Consider the following 23,908-nt stretch of genomic DNA (forward strand, 5'->3'; position numbering starts at 1 on the left):
CGTGCTCGTGCTCCATCCAAGGTTCTTGCCATTCACTGCCAGGCTCAGTTTCCTTCTACAGCGGAGCAGAGGCGCTGAGCGCCTGACCTTTGCTGATCGATGGCTTGAGGCTTCCAGACGGCCCCCCCGGCTGACCCGGGGTCAGCAGGCCTGCCCTTATGGCTAAGAGGTGGTTCTAAGGGTCTGGGCCCACAGCCACTCACCCATCCTCTGACACCTTATTTCATTTCAACCTGGTAACTTATTTGCTTTCCATTAAGTACGAACTGTTTCCAAATTGGTGGTTCCAAGAGGGTTTCTTGGACTAACAAAGAACAGAATATATTTAAATATCTGACTTAGGTGCTTTTCAAGATTTTTTTTTTTTAAGATTTTATTTATTTATTTGAGAGAGAAAGCACTAGTGGGGGGAGGAGCAGAGGGAGAGGGAGAAGCAGACTCCTTGCTGAGCAAGGAGCCCTACATAGGGCTCGATCCCAGGATCATGGGATCATGATCCGAGCCAAAGGCAGACACTAAACCAGCTGAGCCACTCAGGTGTCCCTCAAGATTTTCTACAAAATCATTTCTTTCTTTCAAAGATTTTAAAGTTATCTCCACACCCAACAGGGGCTTGAACTCACAACTCTGAGATCAAGTCGCACGCTCCCCTGACAGCCAGCAGGCACACCCGAAGTCGTCTCTTATTTATTTATTTATTTATCTATTTATTTATTTGTCAGAGAGAGAGAGAGAGAGCACAGGCAGGCAGAGTGGCAGGCAGAGGCAGAGGGAGAAGCAGGCTCCCTGCCGAGCAAGCAGCCTGATGTGGGCCTTGATCCCAGGACGCTGGGATCATGACCTGAGCCCAAGGCAGCCACTTAACAGACTGAGCCACCCAGAAGTCCCCCGAAGTCATCTCTTGCTAACAATTTTCTTTTCAGACCAGAGAGGGAGGTGCTTCTAGGCTTCGGGAGGTGACAAGGTTTTCTCAGTCTGGTGGTTTGAGAGATCAAAGGGGAAAGCTCTGGAAGAGACTTGGTCACCTGTGCTTGAGCACCTGGGGCAAAACACCAAAGGAGCAGTGGTAATGCACTGGGTCCTGTGTCTTTCTTCCCTGGCCCTGAGGTGGTACCGGGCTGATGTTCCCCATCCCCCAGGTCACCGCTGGCCACAGCAGGGGCAGTGGAGACAAGGGATGGGCTCAGGCACCAGCGTCCACATGAGGGGCTGGCAAAGCAGCATGTCCTTGGACGGGCCTCCCTCCACAGCTGGAAATGGACTAGGAGTCCACTGCCGGGACACAGGTGCCACCAGTCTCTCACTCCAGGAGTCAAAGCCCCGTGTCCTTGCTGCAGGGCTCAGCCCTGCTCCCCGGGCGCACCAGAGCCCGATGGGCTCACTGGACACACAGCACTCCTAAAGGGAGACGGCCCGGATTTTCAACCACCTTCTTGGGGGGCACTGAGAATAGGGACTTGTAAGGGGAAGGGGGCTCTGCTGGGAACCCCCATCCTGGACATCCTGCTGCTCAGCACACCCTTGTCCAGGCCAGGCCACAGGCTTCTTTCCAGTGCGGGGCCCTCCAGCTGCTTCCTCCCCTCTATGACCCCTGGGGGACCGAGGACTTGGCCCATACGCCCCTGCTTCCCTCTTTCTTGCTCCTCTTAAGGGCAAACAAATCCACCCTTCTTTACCGCAGGAATGTCCTGCTCATCACGATGGTGCAGGAACTGTTGACAGGGCCTAAGTAGGGACATTCCCTCAGCCACCCCAGAAGCTTGCCAGGGCTTACAGTGGGGACCCCACCCTTGCTCAGCCCTCCCTAACCCCAAATCAGACAGAGAGCTCACTGATTCCTGACTCACCAATTCAGGGTTCACCCAGCTTCCCAGGCGGAAAAGCCAACCGGTCCCGTGGAAGTGCAGAAAAATCTGTCCCGTGGGCAGTGAGGCCCCCCCGCCCGGGTGTGAGGCCTGGAGGAGGTGTTCTTGGGGCACCAGGCTGGCAGCCATGCTTCAGGCATGTCCTCTGGGGAATAAGGGACAGGAACTTCTTGGAAGGCAGCCCTGGCCGGTGCAGAGATGCTGGGGGCCAGCTCACGGAGGTCAGGCCCCGGGGAACCCCGGCAGAGACACAGCGACATGTCTGGGGCCGGCCCCGGGGAATCCTCGGGAAAGATGAGGGGTGGGGGGCACCTGGGACCAAGACTCCTCTGTGGCCCGCAGCAGGGATGAGGACAGTGCGTCTGGAAAGCAGAGCTACCCCCCTCCAACCATATTAAAAACATTCCTTATTTCTGTGCCCTCATTGTAAAGCCTTCTTGTGAAAAAAAGGTGCAAAAAACCCAAAAGAGAAATAATCCCCCATGAGTCAACCACCTAAACACACTGCTACTTTTACATTTTTGAGGTTTTCTTCTTAAGCATTTTTTCTAGGCAAAGAGCTTTTAATTTTTTTTTCCTCACAGATTGCACTATGCTGCAGATTTTAAAAATGTAAGACACAGTATCAAAGAATTTTTATTTATTTATTTATTTTTAAAGATTCCATCCATTTATTTGACAGAGATCACAAGTAGGCAGAGAGTCAGGCAGCAGGGGGTGGAGGGGCGAGCAGCAGAGAGTCTGATGTGGGGATCGATTCCAGGACCCCAAGATCATGACCAGAGCCGAAGGCGGAGGCTTAACCCACTGTGCCACCCAGGCAACGCTCGAAGAAATTTTAAAATGAATTTCAATTTTAATAAAACTAATCACGTCGTTGGGGTGATAAGCAAGTGCAGTGGTTGAGCAGTTTGAACCCCCCCGAGGGGCGGGGCAGAACCTCTCAGTGGCCCTTATTGGAGGAACATGGTCCTTATTGCCGTGGCCATACACCAGCAACTGTGTACCAGGCACTGATCTAAGAACTTCACACCTATTAACTCATGACAATGAGATAAAGGAGACCCGTCTGTCCCTGGAACAGCTCCGTGAGCAGGTGCTGCGGGCTCTGCTTTCCAGATGAGGAAAGGGGTACACAGAGGTCAATGAGCCACCCCAGGGCACACGGACAGTTGAGCGGGGGTCCAAGCTCAGGCAGCCGGGCAGAGACCGCGCTCACCCCCAGGCACCGGCTTGGGGCTCACCAGGTCAGGCCCCCCCACTTCAAGCTACAAGGGGGTCAGCCTGGGGTCCTGGTAACTCCTGTGTTTGCTCAAAGCCCGTGCCGGGGAGCCTATGGGCAAGAAACAGGGGCTCGGGCTTGATGGAAGACAGGAGGCAGGGTCTGGAGCTGATCTTCTCTCCCCCTTGAGGTGGGCTCACGTGGCTTCTCTGGAAATCTTCCAGACACTTCTGCCCCCTTTGGGGTATGAGCTTTGGTGACTCCCATGAGCTCATGACGCAGAGTCCAATCTGGCCACCGAGGTGTGTGGAATGGCGCCTCCAATCTGTTCTTCTCCACTGGGGATAGAGGCCACTATGACTACTTAATCCAGTGGTATTGAAAAATCAACTCTAGGGGCGCCAGGGAGGCTCAGTGTGTTAGTGTCTGACTTTCGATCAGACTCTTGATCTCAACTCAGGTCTTGAGCTTAGGGTCATGAGTTCAAGTCCCACTTTGGGCTCCAGGCCGGGTGTGGAATGTACTTAAGAAAAAAAACATTAAAAAATCTACTGTATTTGAGGGGTTACTTAATTACAATAAACTGCCTCTTTTTAAAGTGTGCAGCTCAGTGACTAGGATGCCACAACCAGGACATGCAGTGTCTCCATCACCCCCAGAAGCTTCCTTGCAGGTGCAAGATTCTTTGTACGAATGACTGAGCTCTGCTCATCGGTCGCTGGCCTTGGGGTGGGTGACAAGGAGTGCCACTCAGTCCATCCATCCATCAGGATCTGTGTAGGGTGAGGCAATGAGAGGCATTTCTAGAACTTAGCCCTGCCACGTACCTAGCCGTATGGCCTTGGGCAAGTCACTCGGCCACACGGTGCCTCAGTTTCCCAGGGTTGGTGCAAGAGGAATATTAAATGCTGTGCAGTTGGATTGAAGTTATGAAGGAGACTTCACAACACAGTAGGCTTGCAGAGGAAATGGTCTGAGAAGAGTTCTGTGACTCTGAGAACCTCCAGCCAGGTCAGAGGTCAGTGGGTGGAGAGGCATGGAAACTGCTGGGATCTCAGAGTCATCGTGGGCCATGAAAGGCCGTGTGTCTTTAGGGAAGAGTCATAGGGCCTGCCTACAGGATGTTCTTCCAGGAGCTGGAGAAAGATGCCCTTGCTGAACTATTTTTTTAAATTTTTAAATTTTGATTTTATTTTAAGATTTTATTTATTTGTGAGTGAGAGAGAGAGCACAAGAAGGGGCAGGGGCAGAGGTAGATACAGACTCCCTGCTGAGCAGGGAGCCCGATGTAAGGCTCGATCTTGGGACCCTGAGATCATGACCTGAGCCAAAGGCAAATGCTTAACGACTGAACCCCCCAGGAGCCCCTCGCTGAACTATTTTATGCTTTTATTTTATTTTACATTTATTTTTAAGTAGGCTCCACACCCCACATGGGAACGGGGGCTGAAACAACCCTGAGATCCAGGGTCACACACCAGGCACCCCTGCCCACCGGACACTTCTTTTTTTTTTTTAAAGAATTTATTTATTTATTTGACAGACAGAGATCACAAGTAGGCAGAGAGGCAGAGAGAGAGAGGGGGGGAAGCAGGCTCCCTGCTGAGCAGAAAGCCCGATGCGGGGCTTGATCCCAGGACCCTGAGATCATGACCTGAGCCGAAGGCAGAGGCTTAACCCACTGAGCCACCCAGGCGCCCCCGACCGGACACTTCTGAAAGGGCAGCAGGAGGCAAGTGAATGGTTGTGATCACCTGTTGTGCTCGACATGACGCTTATAGGATGTGTTGTGTCAAGTGTCTGTTAACTGCACGGGGCGTCCAATGCATCCCCTCGGGTGTCGCTGTGTCCCTGGTCCCTACTCGAGGCTGGTGTGGGGGATGCCCAGGAGAGCCAGCGGTGGCTCCCTTGGGGCTCACCGTCCTGCTCCCAGAGAGTCCCCAGCCCCGCCTAGAGGTCGTGGTAGCCATGCCCATGGCTGGGCGCCACAGGGGCCTGGAATCTCCACCATACACTAGTGTCTGGGGTGTCTGGCAATGTCATGGAAGTGCAGCAGGTCTGCAGGGTCAGCACTGAAGACTGCCACTTCGACTGTTCTGAGCACTCTCTCTCTTCCTGTGGTTTACAACTTCACCAGTCTCAGAAGGCGAGAGCAGCTGAGGGAGACTCAGTGATTCTCTGGAGCCGTGGTCTGGAGGGTCCTACCTTCCTGGGCGTGCTCCCGGGGAGTCCGCACCCCATGTTCCTTGCTGGGAGAGCCCACCTAGCCCTAAGATGGGCCACACAGCCTGGGTGTTCCCTGTCCAACCTCCCTCGAAGCCGGGGTCCCCACGTGGGTCCCAACCTGGGCCGATGAGATTAGTCTCCTGGGAGCAATGGAGAAAAGTCATTGCTTTTTTTGTTCTATTTCGTGTTTTGTTTTTTTCTGTTAAAAAGAGATGGATGAGGGCCAAGTCTCTCCTATCCTGCTCATGGACGTTGCTGTTAGGTGTCTAGCTGCGGTCTTTCAACAGTGAAGGGGAAGCCAAGAGAAAGGCAGAGCTGAGTTCATCAACCTTGGCACCGCCCACTTCTTGAGAGACAAGAGCTGATGTCCAGTGGGGGCTGTCCTTGTCCGAAGCCGAAAGCAGCTGTGTTCTGGAGGATTCCCGAAAACCAGGGAGCATCTGCTCAGTCCCCAGACCCAGCTTAGGAAGCCATGAACTAGAGGGTCTCCCCATCGTACTGATGTCCACTCTGGTCCTCACCTTTCTTCATTGACTGGTCATCAGCAGAGAGAGAGAGGCCAAGGACAGCTGGCACGTAGGTCTCTAACTGGGCTGGCTCTGGAGGGATTTGTATGAAGGGCAGTCTTCAAAGACGGGGGGCTTACAGGTCAGAAACATCACGTGTGAATGCCTTCCGGGTTCACTCTTCCAGGGCCGACGAAGAGAGGAAGAGAGCCCCGGTGCCGGGGGACACCGAGGCCCTGCTACCTGCCTGTTACCACGTCTGCTTTCCCCCACCCCTGTCAGTGCTCAGTCTCCCGATTCATCCCCAGCAGCCCCATGGGCTTCACCACCTGCTCGCTGTGTGGTTTGGGCTCTTGCCGGGTCAGAGAAACAAAATTGTCTAAAACCGTGTATTTCTGGAATGCCTCTAAGGTGCTAGGCAGACACAAAGGTCACAACCGCTCAAAGCTTTGTTATTCGCTCTAAACCAAAGATGCACACATGGTCTTATTCAAATCCGAAAGGCCCAGCCCGGCCCCTGGGGGAGCACCGCACGGCTAAAATTAGCCCAGGCCATCTGCTTAGACAGCAGCTGGGCTATTCTGAGCCCCAGCAGGCCTGCTGCAAGTGGGGCCAGGCCTGGGTGGGGGTGGTGTTGGAGTCTGGTCCCTTAGGCTGAAGGGAGGACAGGAAGGCATGGGAGGCCACACTGAGCAGGAAGGCCAGAGTCCTGGGGAGGTCTCATGAGGGATCGCAGTGGGGCACACGGCCCAAGCGCAAGGTTGGTGTCTTTGTCCCTGTACCTCGTCTTCCCCTTCTCATCTGGGTCTTCCTGTTTGGACTCATACGGGCTAAACATTTTCTGGGACTTCAACGGTGATGGCTGAGATTTATTGAGGGCACGTCGAGGTCAGGAGGCCGCCCGAAGCATTTTGCTGGGATCAGCACGCACATTCTCGTTAACAACTCAAAGGGGGTCCGCCCAGCCAGCCCAGCCAGCCCAGACAGTAGAGCGCGTGGCTCTTGATCTCGGGGTTGGGAGTTCGAGCCCCACGTTGGGTGTAGACATGATTTAAAAAGAAAACCTTCAGACAACTCAAAGAGGTAGGTACCAAAAGTTTTCAGGGATTATGAATGGCTCGGTTCATCTTTTTGGTCAATGAGGAAGCCTGATTGAAAGGGCCAAAAGGGGCCACGGCTCAGGTGACCCTGGGCCTACAGGGCTTGTGCTTTGGACCCCAACCTCCACTTCCCCCCACACGGAGCCCACCACTTGTTCTGTAAGAGCAGCCCTCCGTGTTCAAAGTGCACTGAGCTGGGTGGGAGGGGAGCAAGCTGTGGGGACGGGCCTATACATGATTGTTTTAAAGATTTTATTTATTTGAGGTAGAGAGAGTGAGAGAGTGGCAGAGGCAGAGGGAGAAGCAGGCTCCCTGAGGAGCAGGAGCCAGACATGGGACTCGGTCCAGGACCATGGGATCATGACCTGAGCCAAAACAGATGCTTCACTGACAGAACCCCCCAGGCGCCCCGACATAGATATTTCTAGATACTCGACAGACAGGAGTCCAGTCTATATTCACAGCCACTACAACCCATCACCACACACGCCAGACTCAGGTCCCAGTGGGCTACTTCGGTCCTCATTCCTACAGCTGGTCAGAGAACCTGCTCGCCTCAACTCCTCTCATGATCCGTGACCCGTCTCCCTGCCCTTGGGTCAGGAATTCAGCCAATCAGCACTTCACCTGGTGGAGGGCCCAACCCTTCACCCCGAGGGCCCAAGTCCTCAACAGTCCTGTGTGTTACTGCTGAGGGTGGCTGGTTCCTGTTGGACACGGTAGTGCTAGGAGGTGCTCCTGAGTCTAGGAGGTGCTCCTGAGTGCTAGGATGAGGTCCTGAGTGTTAGGAGGTGCTCACCTCCATGGCACAGCCTCCCCCATGGTAGTCAGTAGGGTACTCCTTTCCCTGCTGTGGGGGCACCTTGCTCTCGGGAGCCTCAAACAGCCAGGCAGCGGCCTCGTCTTCCCTTCAGTGGAACTACTGTTGTGTCCAAGGGGAGCCATTGCTCGCTCAGGGACCAGCAGAGCTCTGGGGTGGGAAGTACACAGCAGTTGGTTATCAGATGTGGTCACAGTGAGGACTACTCCTCACCCCCGCTCCCGGGCCCCCAGACCCAGGTACTGTGGCTGCAGGGGACAGTGACATCCAGCAGTCTCGGGCTTATGGAGTAGACTGGATCCTACAAGATGGGAGCCATGTCCATCCAGGGTGCTCACCACGCACACCACGAGGAGTCCCTTGTGGCAAAACCACATGTGCCCACTCCCTCCATGAGTACCTGGGATGCAGGCTGTCCTCGCTGCTGGCACTGCCCCCAGCCCGGTGGTGGGCAACCTCCTTTGGTCCTCCAAAGGACCCTTGGCTCACCCAGGAGCCTTTATGGTTCCTTTTAACCTTTCAGAGTGAGGCTCCAAACACGTCTTCTCGTAGACCACTTCAGACAGGTCGACAGACCTACGCTGCTCCCCTCCCAAGACCAGAGGAGAGGCTGGCAAGGGATACGGGGCGCTGTCACAAGACCACACTAAACCCCTGAACGATTAGCCCCAAACAAACTGCAACTTGGCCTCGTAACATTCCTTTAAAAACCCGAGCCCCAATCTGCTGGCTTTCAAACAGAATTTAAGAGAAGGGACACCAATTTGGTAACCTTGGAGTGTCACAGGAGGAAGCCGACCAGTCCTGAGACCCAGACGGACACACGGTGTTGGGAGAAGGCAGATGGACCCTGAGCCGGGCAGGCCTCCAGCAGGGCAGCTAACCACCGGGGGTGGGAGGGTGTTCTCTCGCTCAAGGGATAGCCCGTGGGCACAGCGCTGGGACCTTCCGGACAAAGCGCTCTCTGAGAGCCTCCAGAGGGTGACACCCTGAGCGGGGCAGGGGCAGAGCCGCCAACGGAAGTCTGCCGCTGCCATGCTGGAGGGACAGAGGGACAAGCACATGTGCAGTGTCTGCTTCACGCGCCTGAGACCATGCATGTGGGCCTTTGAGGGGACTGGAGCGGGCAGCAGAGGCCCCGGTTACACTCTCCACTGGGGTTTCTTTCAAAGGCTCAGAAAAAAATTACAATCACCAGGGTGCAGTTCAGCTCCACTCTGGGATAGGACTGGACTTCAGGTCAGGAAAGAAACTCAATATATAAATATTGAAGCATCGTAGGTTCCCTTGGAGAGGACATGAATTCAGAAATGTGAATTTCCTTTAAAAATCAGTTGTGATGCAAGGGAACCCGTTGAGCAATCACTCCAACCTAAAAATACTTTGTTTAATTAAGGACCATGAGGGCGACAGCCTCTTCTTGCGCCGACAGGGATGGGGAAGAACACAGAAAACTCCTGATCCAGGAAGCCTGAGCCTTGCCGACCAGCTGATCTGGGACGCATCTCAGGTCAAAGGCACCAGGGACAAGTCCAGGATACTGGAGAAGGGCAAGGACTCTGCTGCCATCAGGCTGAAATTGGACACCTGCCCGTGGGCGCCGGCTGCTGCCGTCCCTCAGGGCAGCTCCTCTCCAAGAACGCCAGCCTGCCTCTCCACCTCTCACTGGCCAGGAACGCCCTGGGCTCAGCTTCCCTCACCAAACCCCCATGTAACTTTCAGGTTTTAGCCATTGGCCCCCGTGTCCCAGTGGTTACCCTGTTCGCTGCGGGCTCCTTCCCCTGCGGAGAGGAGTGGTGGGGGACTGCGCTCCGTGGACGGTCGGCCAACAGGATGTCCACCTGCACAGCGCTGGCGGAGACCGAAGTCCGTGTGCCTCCCGGCCTCTGGTTTCCTGCTGTGTGGACGGGAACCCCTCACCCCGTCGCAAGGCCGTTTGCTGCTGGACATTCTGGGTCCCCACAAATCCAAGTGCCATCAGCCCCCTGTAGTCTCTGTGAACCTCATGCCGGGAGGACAAACCAGATCCACAGTCAGAATGACACCGAACACACGACACACAGACGAGGAAACCATTTCCATTTAATCGAGAAGGACTACCAGCCCCGGGGTGTGTTAGTGACACCGTTTTCATCTGGAAGACAGAACTGCCCGAGGGAGATTCCGGAACCTCAAATGCAACTTTTAACTCAGTGCACTATGTATTCTGAAGAGCTTCCACATCCCAGCACGTCCAGAAAAGGAAAGCACGTTTTTGTTTCTAAGGGTGACAAATTGTTAATATTCCTCCTTCTGGTCTTCCCATAGAACTCAGATAAAAGAAGCAAAAAAAAAAAAAGAAAAAGAAAAAAAAAAAGGCGGGGGGCGGGGGAGACAAGAAATGCAAAATAAAAAAAGAAAATCTAAGTAGTATGAAATTAGTTTTTATTTTTACCTCAAAATAAATGCTTAACATTTTTCCCAAACCAAAACTACAGGTGAACACTTAGAAAGAAGGGGGGAGTGATTTCTCCCTTCACTGGGGGAGCCGGTGAGTAAGGCAGGCGCCCCTCCCGCAGGACTAGTCTAGACAACCCCCCCATCTCCTCTATTGTCAGTCTTCCCCACCAGGGTGCTGGCCGCAGGAGAACCCCCTCCCCCACCCCCCTGCCCCCGGAAAGCTGGGGAAAAATCATCTAACACGTGAGCAAACATTCGCAGAGGAGCCTTCCTGAGACGCAGCAGCAGCCTCTGCTGGGTCTGGGGGCGTGAGCGCTGGCACCTCCATCCCTGTCCCCAGACGGCGTCAGCCACGCGCCCGAGCTCACCACAGGGACGTCTTGAAGTTGAACCTGAGCTTCAGCAGGTATTTCAGGTTCACCTGAGCAACGTCATAGACGATGTACCTGGAGGGGACGCGGGTCAAGGAGCACACACTCTCACGGCGGCCCGAGCCCCGCAACCCCACTCACTAGCCAAAGGATACTCGTTATATAGCAGGCAGGTGTCGTTCACGCCGGAGGAAACCCCTGTCCCCAGGGGCACCTCCACACCATCCATTGTGATGCTGGCAGAAGGGTCAGGGGTTGTCTTGCCCAAACCTGCACGACAGAAGGCATAAGTGGCAGGAGGAACCGTGAGGACATTAGCTCGAGAATGTTCAAGATCAGACTTCTGTCGCATCTACGTGTTCACTTTAAAAAGACACGCACACCGCACACTTCGCCCTCCTTCCGGATACAACCCCGCGCTATAAATCAAGCTCCGGAGGCGCATGCCTCCCTGATTTCACTAAGAGCAGTGCCTCACCCTCCAGCCTGATCATATTTCCACTGAGCCCAAGTCCAAAGCCTGCACTTCAACCCGGCAGGCGGAGGCCCTGAACTGTCAGGTGGCGGGAGCTCCCGCTCGCCCAGACACCTGGGCGGTACTTGGTCAGGGGATGTCCCTCGGCACCACGGCTGACAGTCCCGGTAAAATGCAAAGCCAACGCACCCAGTTCCTGAGGCTCGAAAGGCAGCCAGGGGGTGTGACCCAATTATCTAATGACCCTCTAGCTGTCTTCCAGCGAGCCACAGGCACGCAGCCCACTGGGGAGAGAGGGTGCCCTCCCCGGGCTGTCCAGAGCAGCCAGGGCGGGAGCAGCACTTTCTGGAACACGGTACCTTTGACACTGTGCTTGCCCTTGGGCAGCTTGCTGATGTGTGAAGCGTGCTTGAGTTCGTACCTGTGCAAGACAGGAAGGTCTCAGAAGGGCCTCCGACGACCCTGGGCTCTCAAACCACCAGTCTGGTAAGCAGGAGCCCAAGTAAGAACCCAGTCCTCCCCAGACCCCTGGCTTCCAGAGGCGAAGGCGAAGTTCCCGGTCAGCGCTCTGTGCCACCACCGCTGCAGGGTCACATGGCTGTGGCCACAGCTCCAGAGGCTTCTCAGATCACGACCCTCACCCCCTTGCTCGATTACGGGACCCTGCTCTCTGTGTCACTGTGACAGGCCTGAGGCAGGCAGGACCAACCAGACTTTTTTTTTTGCCAGGAATCTGAAGTTCATCTCCAGGTTCATCTGAGTTGATCTCAAACACAAAATCTAACATCTCTGTGCATGCATGTGTGCTGGGGGGGCGGGGGGCAACCATCCTCCGTGCACTTTAGCCCACAGAAGGTGGATGCTGCCAGTTCCGGAGTCCCGGCTGGACTCCTCATCCTCGGAGCTCCCGCATTCACTTAACTAGAACTGGTTTCTACCATTGTAGTGGGGAATTTCTAGGGTCCCCTCCTGGCCAAGGGGAGCTCTCCTGTCTTGACCACCCCCATCCGTCCCCAGCAATGGCCCCAGGCCAAGGCCAGGCTGACTCACATGTTTCCGAGGGCGACTTCTCCCAGTAGGATCAGACCCACAGGGTCTGCCTGGGACGCGTGGCAGTAGTTGGCGCTCTTGGAGACCATGTCGGCGAAATAAATCCCCTTACCGAACATGTAGCCCGTCTGCAGGGTGGGAAAAGGGCCACAGAAGACATTCTGGGGGCTGTTTGCGGCACCCCTGAGCTCCCGAGTACAGACTACGCCCACAGACCAAGCTCACGCGCCAGGCTGTCTGGACCCTGGTCCCGTGGGGGCACTCAGGGCCGCAGAAAGTTTAATCTCTCTGCCCCCCGCTGTCTTCCTCTCTCAACTGGGGAGAGAACCTCACAGAACTGTTATGAAAATTCACCAAGTTAATAAGCGTTTAGATCGGTGCCCGGCACGTAGCAACAGCCCATAAATGGCGGCTCTTGTGTTTACTTCCTTCTGTCAGTCAAAGGTGAGGTGTAGGGAGGTCAGGGCATCTGCCCAGGTCATGTGCTACCACATGGCACCGCGAGCCATTCGCTGCTCCCCACCTGTTACACCTGGACAGCAAGAGGCTGCAAGACTGGCTCCGAGCACCCGTCTGGCGGGTCACCTCTATGACCCAGGCCGCGACTCAGCAGGGCCTCCCTCCGGCCCTCCCACAATCTCCTGAGGAGCACACCAGGACTCACAGAAGTCACCTGGCAGAGGGGAGCGGAGGCAGTCTGGACTCAACTTGGCCTGTGGCCAAGGCCTGTTCTTCGCATGTCAACACACCCATCAGCTCTCAGGGCAAGGCCCAGACACCTCACTTTTGAGGGCCGTGAGGACAAGGTGCAGATGATCTCTGGGTGCCACCTGCCACTCACCCTGGGCTAGCCACCTACCACGGGCGCCTCAGGCGGGGCTATCCGGAGGCCCTGGGACAGGATGCCGGCGAAGTTGGTGGCCCGGGAGCCGTGCCATAGGAGCCTGCGGTTATGCAGCTGCCGGAATGGCTTGTAACGCTGGCTCTCGCCTTCGCGCTCGATCCGGAAGATCTGCTCGGGGGTGAAGGGCCGGGGACAGAGGATGCCACGTTACTCTCACAGCAAGATCCACAAGATGCAGGAGCATGGGCCAGCTGCCCCAGAGCCAGAGGAAGCGGCTGTGGCGGCCTGCAAGGAGGCAGGGTTGGGTGGGGAGCAGTCGCCCGGGCAGGACCCCATCTGACAGAGGTGTGCCCGAGATGCTTTGCCATGTCTGATTGTGCTTTCAGGTCCTCAAACAAGGCTTTGAGATCGGAAATAAAAAGGATTAGGGAAAGAACACTAAGCACCCGCAAACTCCAAGACTAACCTTTCTCCTCCGATAGTAAGTCGCTCCTCTAGTAATTTAAAGCAAAGCAAACGGTTCTTTACCCAGGCCAGGCTGGAGGAAGTGGAAAAGAGGAAGATTCTTACGTCAACAACTTCCAAGTCATAGGCATTGTGCGTGGTCGCGTGAGTGTTCTTAACGTATTTCCTGATGGTCTCTGCTTCTTCCGAGTCTCTGTCCACCACCTAGAACATCGTTGGCGAGTCTGCGCAAGGGAGACCCCAAGCACAGCCACCCAGCACAGGGGCCAAGAGACGTCCCACAGCCAAGGCTGCAGTCAGAACCTGCAAGGACCCACCCCCAAGGCTGGGTTTTGAGGAGGAGGACTGGCGCTCTAGGTCTTTGAATCCTCAAGGCTGCGCAGTGGCTAGAGCTTCTGCCCGCCAAATAACCGTCACTTCACCGACGTAACCGCCCCCGCACAAACACAAGTGCGCCACGGGGAAGGCTGTGTTCTCGATTTTCGCCCTCAGCCAAAATGCAAAAAACCCAGGAAATCTGGTTTTCCTCACAGCTTCTTGAGTAAAAGGCTTTAGGATTGTAAACCGAATAAACCCTTCACCAGAGAACCCTGCCTGCAGCATTCCCGTGAAGAAAGTGCCCCAGGGACCACACAGGTGACATCTGGTGGCTTATTCTACCTGGACCCCCAGATCTATGCTCTGTTCTAGGCAAGAAGCAGAGGCTCTTCCTGGGATCTGAACACCCCATCCCAGGCTCAGGGGAACCCAGCCACACTGCAGGGTTCCGGGAGGTGAGACACAGGGAGACCAGGCTCAAGGTCAAGGCAAGCTAGGGGCTGTGGCAAGGGGACTCCTGCCCCAGCACAGGCACCTCCACCTAAGCAGGAACCCAGGTACTGTGTACTCATTACAGCTGCCCTGGGCACTTCTGCTTCTGAAACGGGCATGACAAATCTTCTAAAGCTCATGCCACACAAACCTCCAAAGACAGATCTTCTCTAGATTAAGGAAAAATGAACTTTCTGGAAGGCTGCTCAAAAATGAGTCTCTTGTGCCAAAGACCCTGGCTTGGAGGCCTGCCCAACAATCTGTTCTGAGGAGGTCTCCTCCAGGAGAAACCCACTCCAGTCTGGGGATTGCTGCCCTGGGGACGAGCGGACAGATGCACTGGAGACAGGGGCCTGTTACCTTAATGTCAGTCTTGAGCTTCTCATAGTTGACATCGATGGGGTCCTTGCTGCTGTCATCAGAGCCTCCCCTGAGCAGACTGTAGGCCACCTCAATGTCCAGCAAGTTGTCTAGCATTTCCACCTTGGCCTGAAGGAAAAGATGGAAAACCTTGGGCTTGGGACCAGGGTGAGGGGAGACAAACCTAGGTTCAGCAGAGAAAACCCTCAGAGTGACGGGACGGTGATGGGAAGGCCTCCCAGCTGGTTAGGAATAGCTTGTCATCCACCCGTGGCTCCTAGTGAATGAGGGGGGTACTCCTTGGGGGAAGGGAGAGCCTGAAGCTACAAGGGTACTGTGAGAAGTGGGGGCAGTGACTATCGCTGGCTCCGAGGCAGCGGGGAGGGAAGACCCATCTGTTTGGCCTGTGGTCGGTCACCACCGTGGGAAGAAATCCTATTCAAAACGAGGGACCAGGGGCGCCTGGGTGGCTCAGTGGGTTAAAGTCTCTGCCTTCGGCTCGGATCATGATCTCAGGGTCCTGGGATCGAGCCCCGCATCAGGCTCTCTGCTCAGCAGGGAGCCTGCTTCCCCATCTCTCTGCCTGCCTCTCTGCCTACTTGTGATCTCTGTCAAATAAATAAAATCTAATCTTTAAAAACAAAAAAAGAAGAGAGATCCCAGAGGTCCTAGCACCAGGCCCTGTGGGAAGGGAGTGGCCCAGGCTGCTCCTCCCTCGGGCCGCCCCGGCTACCTGCACACAGTCCGCGTGGTTCAGCAGCGGGGGCTTCTTCATCCCAAAGTCGTGGGGAATTAGGGTGTAGAAGCGATTTGAGAGATCCAGGATCTGGGAGTCACTGCCGCCCTGGGACACTGCCTTCGGGGGAGGAGAGAGAGAGAGACGGAGACAGCGAGCCTGACCTGGCTCGGCGTGAGCAACAGCCAGGAAATGCAGTGAAAACGTTCAAGACCATCTCATGCTGGTGTCATACCGGCCCAAGGGCAGGGCCCCCCACCCCTGTCCACTTCCATTCCTAGAAGACCTGGACAATGAGGGACCCGCACCACCCCCAACGCCGTGCAAGGTGTCAAGTGTAACATCTAGGTGGAGAGCTCGTGCACGCTCCTAAAACTCATCAACTACATCAATGTTTGGGAACTTCTCACAACAAAATGGGGGTAAAACCCCAATGCTATCAATTCGGGGAGCCCACCCACCCCCCCGGCCCATCCACAGATCTTCAGCTTAAGGGAAGGAATTGGCTTTTCTCACACCTGAAGATCCAGGTGGCCACACACAGAAAGGCTAAGCTCCCCCTCCTGCCACAGTGCCCATTCATGCTCCATATATAAAAGGTGCTCAATAAATGCAGAGATGGAGGAGCCGGACTGCTGTGATGCTGGGTAGGCACCTGAATGGCCACGGGGCAGTGAAAGGGCCATAGTTTGGCCCCCTTCAGGCCCCAGCACCCACCCCCTCCCCGCCCGGCCGAGCCCCATGCTCAATTTCTTTCTGTTGCTGCAGTTGGCTCTGTGTCGTGGGGAAGGACACTCTCCCAGCCTCTCCACCAGGGGTTCTGGACAGGGAAGGGGCCAGGGCTCAGGGGCAGCTGTTGCCTGGGGCCCCTTCTCCAGCACCAGCCAGAAGTCTACTTTCCTGTGCCCCTCCTTCACAGGCCAGGCCTGCACCCTGTCCCCATGGTGCAGCGGGAAGGCCCTGCGAACTGGGGGACCTTGCTGGGTGGCCAGTTAGATGATCAATGAGCATGAACCAAAGTGAGTTACTATTTCACTTTCTGTGAGATTTCCAAGTAACTGCAAAATAATGCCAGTTTCTTTTTAAAAGACTTTATCTACACCCAACATGGGGCTTGAACTCAAGACCCCGGAGATTAAGAACCATGTGCTTCACCAACCAAGCCAACTGGGAGCCTCAATCTCAGCCTAAGAACACCCCAAATCAGGACGTTTTTATGAGGTAGGAGAACCAAATACCTTATCCAGTTCATAAGGAGTTTATTACATAACTGATCACTAAAAACACGGCCACTTCACACGTTGGAACAGGCACTTACCACACCTGCGGCATTGAACAGAGACCTCCAGGTCCTCAGGCTCTGGGACGTGTTAGCTTGCGACCCTGCACTGCTCCCCCAAGACAAGCCAGCCGAGCGGCCCCCTGCCTACCTGCTGCACCTCGCTGAGAATGGAGTAGGCCGCCTGGATCTGCCTCTTGCTCAGCTTCCCCAAGGGCATCTTCTGAAGGTCAATCTGAGAAGACAGGGGAATGCTCCCTTGCAAAGCCGCTCCATGCAGTGGACCACGGGCAAGCTGGCGAGTGCCCCTCGGGGCTCGTGGGCCCTGCCAGCAGCAGAGACCCAACCCTGTCTGCGGCTTGTCCTGGGCCCACACCACGGGCTCGGGGGGGGGGGGGGTCGGGTCTCGCTCGCTTCGTTCATGGCAGTGACGAGAAACAAGGATGCCTGCAGCCCCACACTCAGTCCACCCTGGCCCAGCACAACTTGGCTCCCAGGGAGGAGGAGGGCCGGACAGCACAGGCGCCCCGGAGCCTCAGAGCCCAAACCGTTCCCAGCCAAATAGGGACCAGAAAGTGGGGAGAAAGGTTCTTCTAAGTACACGCTCCTGAACATACAGATCTATACCCAAAAGAACGCTGTTTTTTCAAATCAGGTACCCTGAAAGGTCACACGCTGATTCTAGCAACATGCCTTGGGGATTACCGTCAGGACAAGCAGCAAGTGTCGTGGGGAAAGCATGTGGCCTGCTGCCAGCTCGGGAGGAGTCTATGCTCACCCTCTGTCTCCCACCCGGAAAATGGGGCTGGCTTGCTCTGGAGGCCCCCGTGCCCCTTGTGGTTGGTGTCCTGACCCCCCTGGGGCACCCCAACACCTGCAGCACACGACGGAGCCACAAGCTGCAGGGAAATGGATAGGGAGCAGCCCCCGCCAGGTGTGGTAGACGTGGCATCACATACCAATGGCACTTCCCTCCCCTCAAAGCCAGAGTCTCTACCCTGAGGGGCGGTCTGGTCCCTGGGAAGTGGAGTAGCCGCTGCCCGGTCTGGGGAAGAAGGTGGGGAGACTGTTTCAGGAGGGGAGCAGTGCACGTAAAGGAGCCCAGCATCGCCGGTGCAGACTGGAAACCGGCTCCGAGAGCCGCTGAGGAAGGCGTTGCAATGGTGGCTGGGGGCGGGCAGTGCTCTGAAGAAACAGCACCCCCCAATGCGGGGTGTCGGTGCCAGTGCCCCTCAGCCCCTCCTCATAGGCCACAAGGACAAGAATGGGGCTCACTCAACACAAGCCAGGTACCCCACTCCCTGAAGAGAAACCTGGGGTTTTCTCAGGTCCAGCCCTATAGAAGTGGAGGGAGGCCGCCCGTCAGGCAAGGAGCGAGCAACAGCCCACTCTCCACCGCTGCCCATGGGCTGCCTTCCAGCAAGCTCTGCAACAGCTCTGGCCTGTCTCCTCCTGTGAGACGGTCACCTGAGCAAGAGCCAGCCCAGAAATGGTATGTCCCAGGGAGACCTGGTCTGCTAGGAGTTGAGAGACCCTATGAACTAGAGCACAGGAAGCTGGAAAGGACACGTGGGATGTTTCTTCTTAAACGTTAAGAGAAACGAAGACCCGCTCCCTCGCCCATGTCCCTGGTGAGACTGTCCGCAAGCTGTCACACCAGCCAGTCCTCCCGATGGAGGTCGGTGCAGGGGTTACTTTCAACGGAAGCGCCCAAGCCCTGGGTGTTTGCAGGCCCGTAAGGGGACCTGCAGACTCCACAGCATTCATTAACAGCAGCCAGGGGAGGAGGCGGGGGGCAACCGTCCTGCCACCGGTTCCAAGCTCACCTTCTGGGAAAGCCAAGCTGGGCTGGAGAACACAGGGACAACTAGCCTCAACCACGGCCCCCTCATCCTGCCTGAGCAGGAGGAACAGGACAAACCCACCCCCACCCTCAACCTTTTCTTAGTTTTGTCTGATGCCTCAACGTTGCTTTTCTACACTTCGTCAGTGCCGCCCACTTCTTCCACGGTACACGGGCTACACTTGCCGGCCGGCTCCAGAGCCACGCCCGCACACACTGCCACGACAGCAAGGGAACACGCGCAGGGGAATGGGGACCCAGGGACAGCTCGCTCAGGCACACTGTCCACCTCCCGGGAAGTCTGCGGTCCCAAGGCCCCAGAGGCCTGGCTCGGTGTCTGGCAGAAGGACAGACAGAGGGGCGCCTGGGTGGCTCAGTGGGTTAAAGCCTATGCCTTCAGCTCAGGTCATGATTCTGGAGTCCCAGGATCTAGCCCCACATTGGGCTCTCTGCTCAGCAGGGAGCCTGCTTCCCCAACCGCCCCTGCCTGCCTCTCTGACTACTTGTGATCTGTGTCTGTCAAATAAAATCTTAAAAAAAAAAAAAAAAAAAAAAAAGACAGGCAGAAGACGTGGACGGCCACCCCAGCCACCCCTGTGCACACAGTCACCTCGTATTCCACCATGGCTTTCTTCATGCTCTCCACGTCGAAGATCATCTTAATGAGCTCCTGCACCGGCTTGGGAAGCTTGGACTTGGTGCCGGGGTTCACTGTCAGCTTCTTGACCGCATCTTCATCCTTTAGAGAAAAGTGAACCAGTCAAAGGCCCTGTTCAACAACCCAAGCCAAGTGGCGACAGCATCTGAACCACAGACGAAGGAGCCACAGGTCCCCCCACCACAGAAGGCTGAGGCAGTATCTGCACCTGGACCAGAGGCTTCCCCACGATCCCCGTGGGGGCTCCAGACCCTTCCTCCAATGGCCACTGCAGGTGCCCAGCCCCTCATGCCCTCAACTGCCCACCCTGGGAACTGGCCCACAGCCCATGGGGCCACCCTGGAAGAGCTGGGAAGCCACCAGGCCAAACGATGGACCAAGAGGACACCTGGTAACTTCTCCCATCTTGTACTACTGCACCCCAGGGGCCAACCAGAAGATGTCCATACAGTCTTCACCATACTCCTAAAGGTTCAGACACCCATTTCCTGCCACATAGACTGACAGCAGGAACTCTCCACCCTCTGTGGCCTCCCTCTGCTCCCTGTGATCACACTTTTTTTTTAAGATTTTATTTATTTGACAGACAAAGATCACAAGTAGGCAGAGAGGCAGGCAGAGAGAGAGGAGGAAGCAGGCTCCCCGCTGAGCAGAGAGCCCGATGTGGGGCTCAATCCCAGGACTCTAGGATCATGACCTGAGCCGAAGGCAGAGGCCTTAACCTACTGAGCCACCCAGGCGCCCCTGTGATCACACTTTCAACACTGGACTGTGTGTTCCTGCTCTCTGGGGAACCCAGGCTAAGTCAGGACCACACAGGACTGCAGACAGCTGAACCCTTGTCACTTAGAAATGGCCGGAGGACAGACAGGGACTGTGCCCTGCCCTGACAGTGTCCCCAGCAATGAGCTGTGCTGGTACCTGCTCTGAGTGGACACTGATCCTGGCATCTGTTGTGTTCACCCAAGCGGTGTGGCGGGCCGTGGGCCCGTTCACTCCTGGATGCGGCTGTCAACTACGCTGTCTCGACACCAAGTCTCCAAGGCTCTCTGGCTCTCTGAGGAGGCCAATTGTTCACGGTGAAACACCTTATTTGAACTGATTACTCTGTGGCCTCCCTCTCCGGGGGTGATAAGCGGAGATGTTTACATATTCAGGAGCACCGTCACAGGGGAGCCACAGATCATAAACCGCCACCCCGGGACATCTGGGCACCTTGCCAGATGCTGCCCTAGGCCAGTGCACCTGAATTCAGTGGCCCTGGTTTTGAAAGGTGGCCAGTCTGAACAGAGACACACTGCAAGGGCTGAAAACACACCAGATTTCAAAGATCTGGTTTCAGAGAAGGTGGGAGGGGGAGGAAAATAAATAACTAATGTTAGTTTCACGGTTTCTGATTTTTAAAATGCAGCTACTGAAATATTAAGGCTACAAAGGTGGCTGTCTAGCTCTATTGGACAGCATCTTCCAAAAGCCGGGGGGGCGTTGGGGGGGGGGTTCTCGACGAAGCGTGCAGGGCTAAACTCCAGTCCTCTGGTGAGGAAAGTACCCGTGAAGGGACAGGAGTGCCAAAGACACACCATAACTTTGTGCTTAACTCTGGGTGATTACGATTTTGGGTCTTTCTCAAAAAATTCTAAATGTTATTTTTGAAATTTAAAAAAAAAAAAACTGACCAGTAGGGGGCACTGCTGAGTCAGACAAGCCAGGATCTCAACCTCAGCATTACAAAGTAAATTCTATTTTTTAAAAAAGGTATTTTAAAGTAATTTCCACACCCAAAGTGGGGTTTGGACTCAAAATCCTAAGATCAAGAGTTGTTACTGACTGAGCCACCCAGGTGCCCTGGGGTTTTTTATGTGTGTGTGTTTTGTTTTGTTTTTAAAAAGAAATACATGAGGGGCGCCTGGGTGGCTCAGTGGGTTAAGCCGCTGCCTTCGGCTCAGGTCATGATCCCAGGGTCCTGGGATCAAGCTCCGCGTCGGGCTCTCTGCACAGCAGGGAGCCTGCTTCCCTTCCTCTCTCTGCCTGCCTCTCTGCCTACTTGTGATCTCTGCCTGTCAAATAAATAAATAAAATCTTAAAAAAAAAAAAAAAAGAAAAGAAAAAATAAGTACATGAGCCCCCAGCAGCTCAGTTGGAGCATGACTCGATCTCAGGGTTGTTGAGTTCAAGCCCCACATGGGGTGTAGTTTACTTAAGTAAACTACGTAAACAAAAAGTCATGAAAAAAGTGTATTTTTTTCTATGATTTTCTTCATAATGTTTTCTCCCCTCCAGCTTAGCTTGTAATAAAACGACAGTATACAATACACACATCACAAAATGAGTTCAAATCAACTTAGGCTATTGGTCAGGCTTCAGGTCAACAACAGATTAAGTTTTGGGGAGTCAAGTTAAACATGGATTTTCGACTGCATCATGGGGAGCGGTTAGTGCCCCTGACCCTCCACACTGTTCAGGGGTCAACTGCAACAGATTTTTCTATAAAAGCCAGAATAAGCATCTTGTCAGAACAAATGTCCGCAAAGGTTATCAGCCAAGGGATAACAGAAGGCTATCTGGTGATATACACAGGAAAATGAGTCAGCCACAAACATGTAACAGAGGGGCACCTGGGGGGTGCAGGGGGTCAAGCGTCTGCCTTCAGCTGAGGTTGTGATCCCAGGGTCCTGGGATCGTGTCCTGCTTTTCCCTCTGCCTCTGTCTGCCACTGCATGCTTGTGCTCCTGTTTTTTCTGACAAATAAAATATTTTTTTAAAAAGTGTCTAATAGGAATTATCAGAGGAGCATCTGGGACCCAAAACCACAATCCAACAGAGGCCAAGGCAATGTAATTACATTATTTTGCATGCACAAGTGGGCTCAAGGACAGAGGGAGAAGCAGATTCCCCACCAAGCAGGGAGCCTGACCCGGGATTCAACCCTGGGACTCTGGGATCGACCTAAGCCAAAGGCAGAAGCTCAACCAACTGAACTGTAGTAACCTGATGGCAAACCAGACAGGAAAACATGGGGTCAGCCTAGAAGCCACACCTGGAATGTAAGAACCACTTCCCAATGAACTGAGGGAGCAACTTCAAGGACCAATCCCCCTCACGTTCTCAAAGATGCTACCACGGTCAGCTGAGTTCCTACGTCACTGTCTGGGCGTGACTCGTGGAAGGGTGCTGGATCTCCTTCCGAGTTTCTCCGTCCGCGACTGTGACTGTTATCATCACAGTCATACAGCAGGGCACTGATCTCTGTGTGTTGAACCGACCTCACATTCTCGGGCTCAACCCCCTGCCCCCAGTCGTGGTACAGAGATCCTGCATGTGGGTTATTACTCCACGGTTACGCCTCCGCATCTATGTTCCTAGGGACATGGGAGCGCTCCTGCGAGGTCTGTCTGGTTTTGGTGTCGGCCTAACACTGAGCACTGTCAAGAGTGGAGAAGTGTTTCCTCCTTTGAATGCCGAGGAGCACTGACTCACAAGGCCATCAGGCCCGGGGCGAGGTCTGGCTACTATGGTGCTTCTTCCTTCTGCTGGAAGCAGATGGCTTAAGAGTAGGGATTACCTGGCCGTAGTCGATCTCCAGAGGGTAGAACTTTTTGGGATACTTTGTGAAGTTCTTGGAGTGCCAGGCATTCCCAGTTTTCTCTTCATACAGCTTCATGAAGTGCTCGATGGCATCCTCTTTGGACGGCACCTGCTCTAGTTTGTTGCTGCCAATGACGGTGCCCACGCGGCCCCACGACCTGAAGATCCAGTAGCTGCGAGGGCACGGGGTGGGGAGTGGGGAGGAGAGAAGGAGGATCACACACAGACCTGTAGGCTGGCCGCTCATGTGCTGGGAGCAGGTTCCCTCCCTGCATTCTGCCTGGGGACACAGAGCTGCGGCCCCCAAGATGATGCCACGGACACAGAGGAACAAAGGAAACACGGCAATGAAAGACCTTCACTTTTGAGGAACTGGAGAGTTGGAACTTTCAAGAACTGCCTTTCGAATCATATTGGTGAATGGACCCAGAAAGTGCCAAAGCACAGGTTACACTCGATTGCCAGCCAAGCTCGCAAAGCAAGCGTATAAACTCAGACTATAAAATAAACACCCATCTCACTCCTCACAGAAACAAAGTAAGCATCGCTTGGAAGTCTTGTACTCAAGATACACAACCATGAGCAACAAAACCTAGATACTGGAGCCTCTGGGCTCAGATGCAACAGGTTTGGGCGGGGGGTGTGTGCGCGTGTCAGAGGCACACAGGCTGAGGCCACTGTTCTTGGTTACCATGGCAACTGGGGGCCCACACCACTGGCACCCTAGGTGCCACACTGCTTGGCTTTGGGTGATTCATTTTTCTTGGTGGAAAGAACGCATAATTTTTATATCACGACAGAGATGCCCCCTGGGTAGCTCAGTTGGTTAAGCAACTGGTGTCAGCTCAGGTCATGAACTCAGGGTCATGGGACTGAGCCCCATGTCAGGCCTCTCCCTTAGCCTCTGCCCCTACCCTGTGCTCGTGCTCTCTCAAATAAGTAAAATCTTAAACATTCTCTGCTTGGGTTCTTCCTGGAAATGTCTGCGAGGTGCTCTACTGAGCTGTCCTAGAGAGGTGTCCAGACCTGACAGCCCACGCTGTCCCTTCACTGTGAAAACCAGTTAAAACTGGGCCACCAGAACAGGTGATAAGACACAGGACACTGGGCTTAGGTCTTCAAAAAACCCAAGTAGCCTACTAGATACTTTGGACTTTTGGGGCTCCATCTGATATTCACTTTTAGACGAAAGCCCTGGTGAGAAGCTGAGGCAATGGGAGGCACCCAGCTGCTCGGCACCGACAAACGGCCAGC

The 23,908-nt window shown here is 54.8% G+C and overlaps 1 protein-coding gene across 2 annotated transcripts in view; it reads right to left on the reverse strand.

Annotated features, from left to right (window-relative positions):
* Positions 1–10,146: 10,146 nt before the first annotated feature.
* Positions 10,147–23,908, reverse strand: part of PARP1 (poly(ADP-ribose) polymerase 1) — a 36,833-nt gene continuing 23,071 nt past the window's right edge. For both annotated transcript variants that reach the window (XM_032838851.1, XM_032838852.1), the window contains 11 exons: positions 22,632–22,827; positions 19,022–19,150; positions 16,720–16,803; positions 15,287–15,409; positions 14,554–14,682; positions 13,489–13,587; positions 12,934–13,086; positions 12,075–12,202; positions 11,384–11,445; positions 10,705–10,819; positions 10,147–10,624 (listed from right to left, as the gene is read on the reverse strand). In XM_032838851.1, coding sequence (XP_032694742.1) covers positions 10,543–10,624; positions 10,705–10,819; positions 11,384–11,445; positions 12,075–12,202; positions 12,934–13,086; positions 13,489–13,587; positions 14,554–14,682; positions 15,287–15,409; positions 16,720–16,803; positions 19,022–19,150; positions 22,632–22,827 — 1,300 coding nt within the window. In that variant the 3' untranslated portion in view covers positions 10,147–10,542. The remainder of the gene's footprint in view (positions 10,625–10,704; positions 10,820–11,383; positions 11,446–12,074; positions 12,203–12,933; positions 13,087–13,488; positions 13,588–14,553; positions 14,683–15,286; positions 15,410–16,719; positions 16,804–19,021; positions 19,151–22,631; positions 22,828–23,908) is intronic.

Source organism: Lontra canadensis, unplaced genomic scaffold, assembly GCF_010015895.1.
Source record: "Lontra canadensis isolate GAN:19392208 unplaced genomic scaffold, GSC_riverotter_1.0 scaffold106, whole genome shotgun sequence".
In the NCBI taxonomy this organism is placed as follows: Eukaryota; Metazoa; Chordata; class Mammalia; order Carnivora; family Mustelidae; genus Lontra; species Lontra canadensis.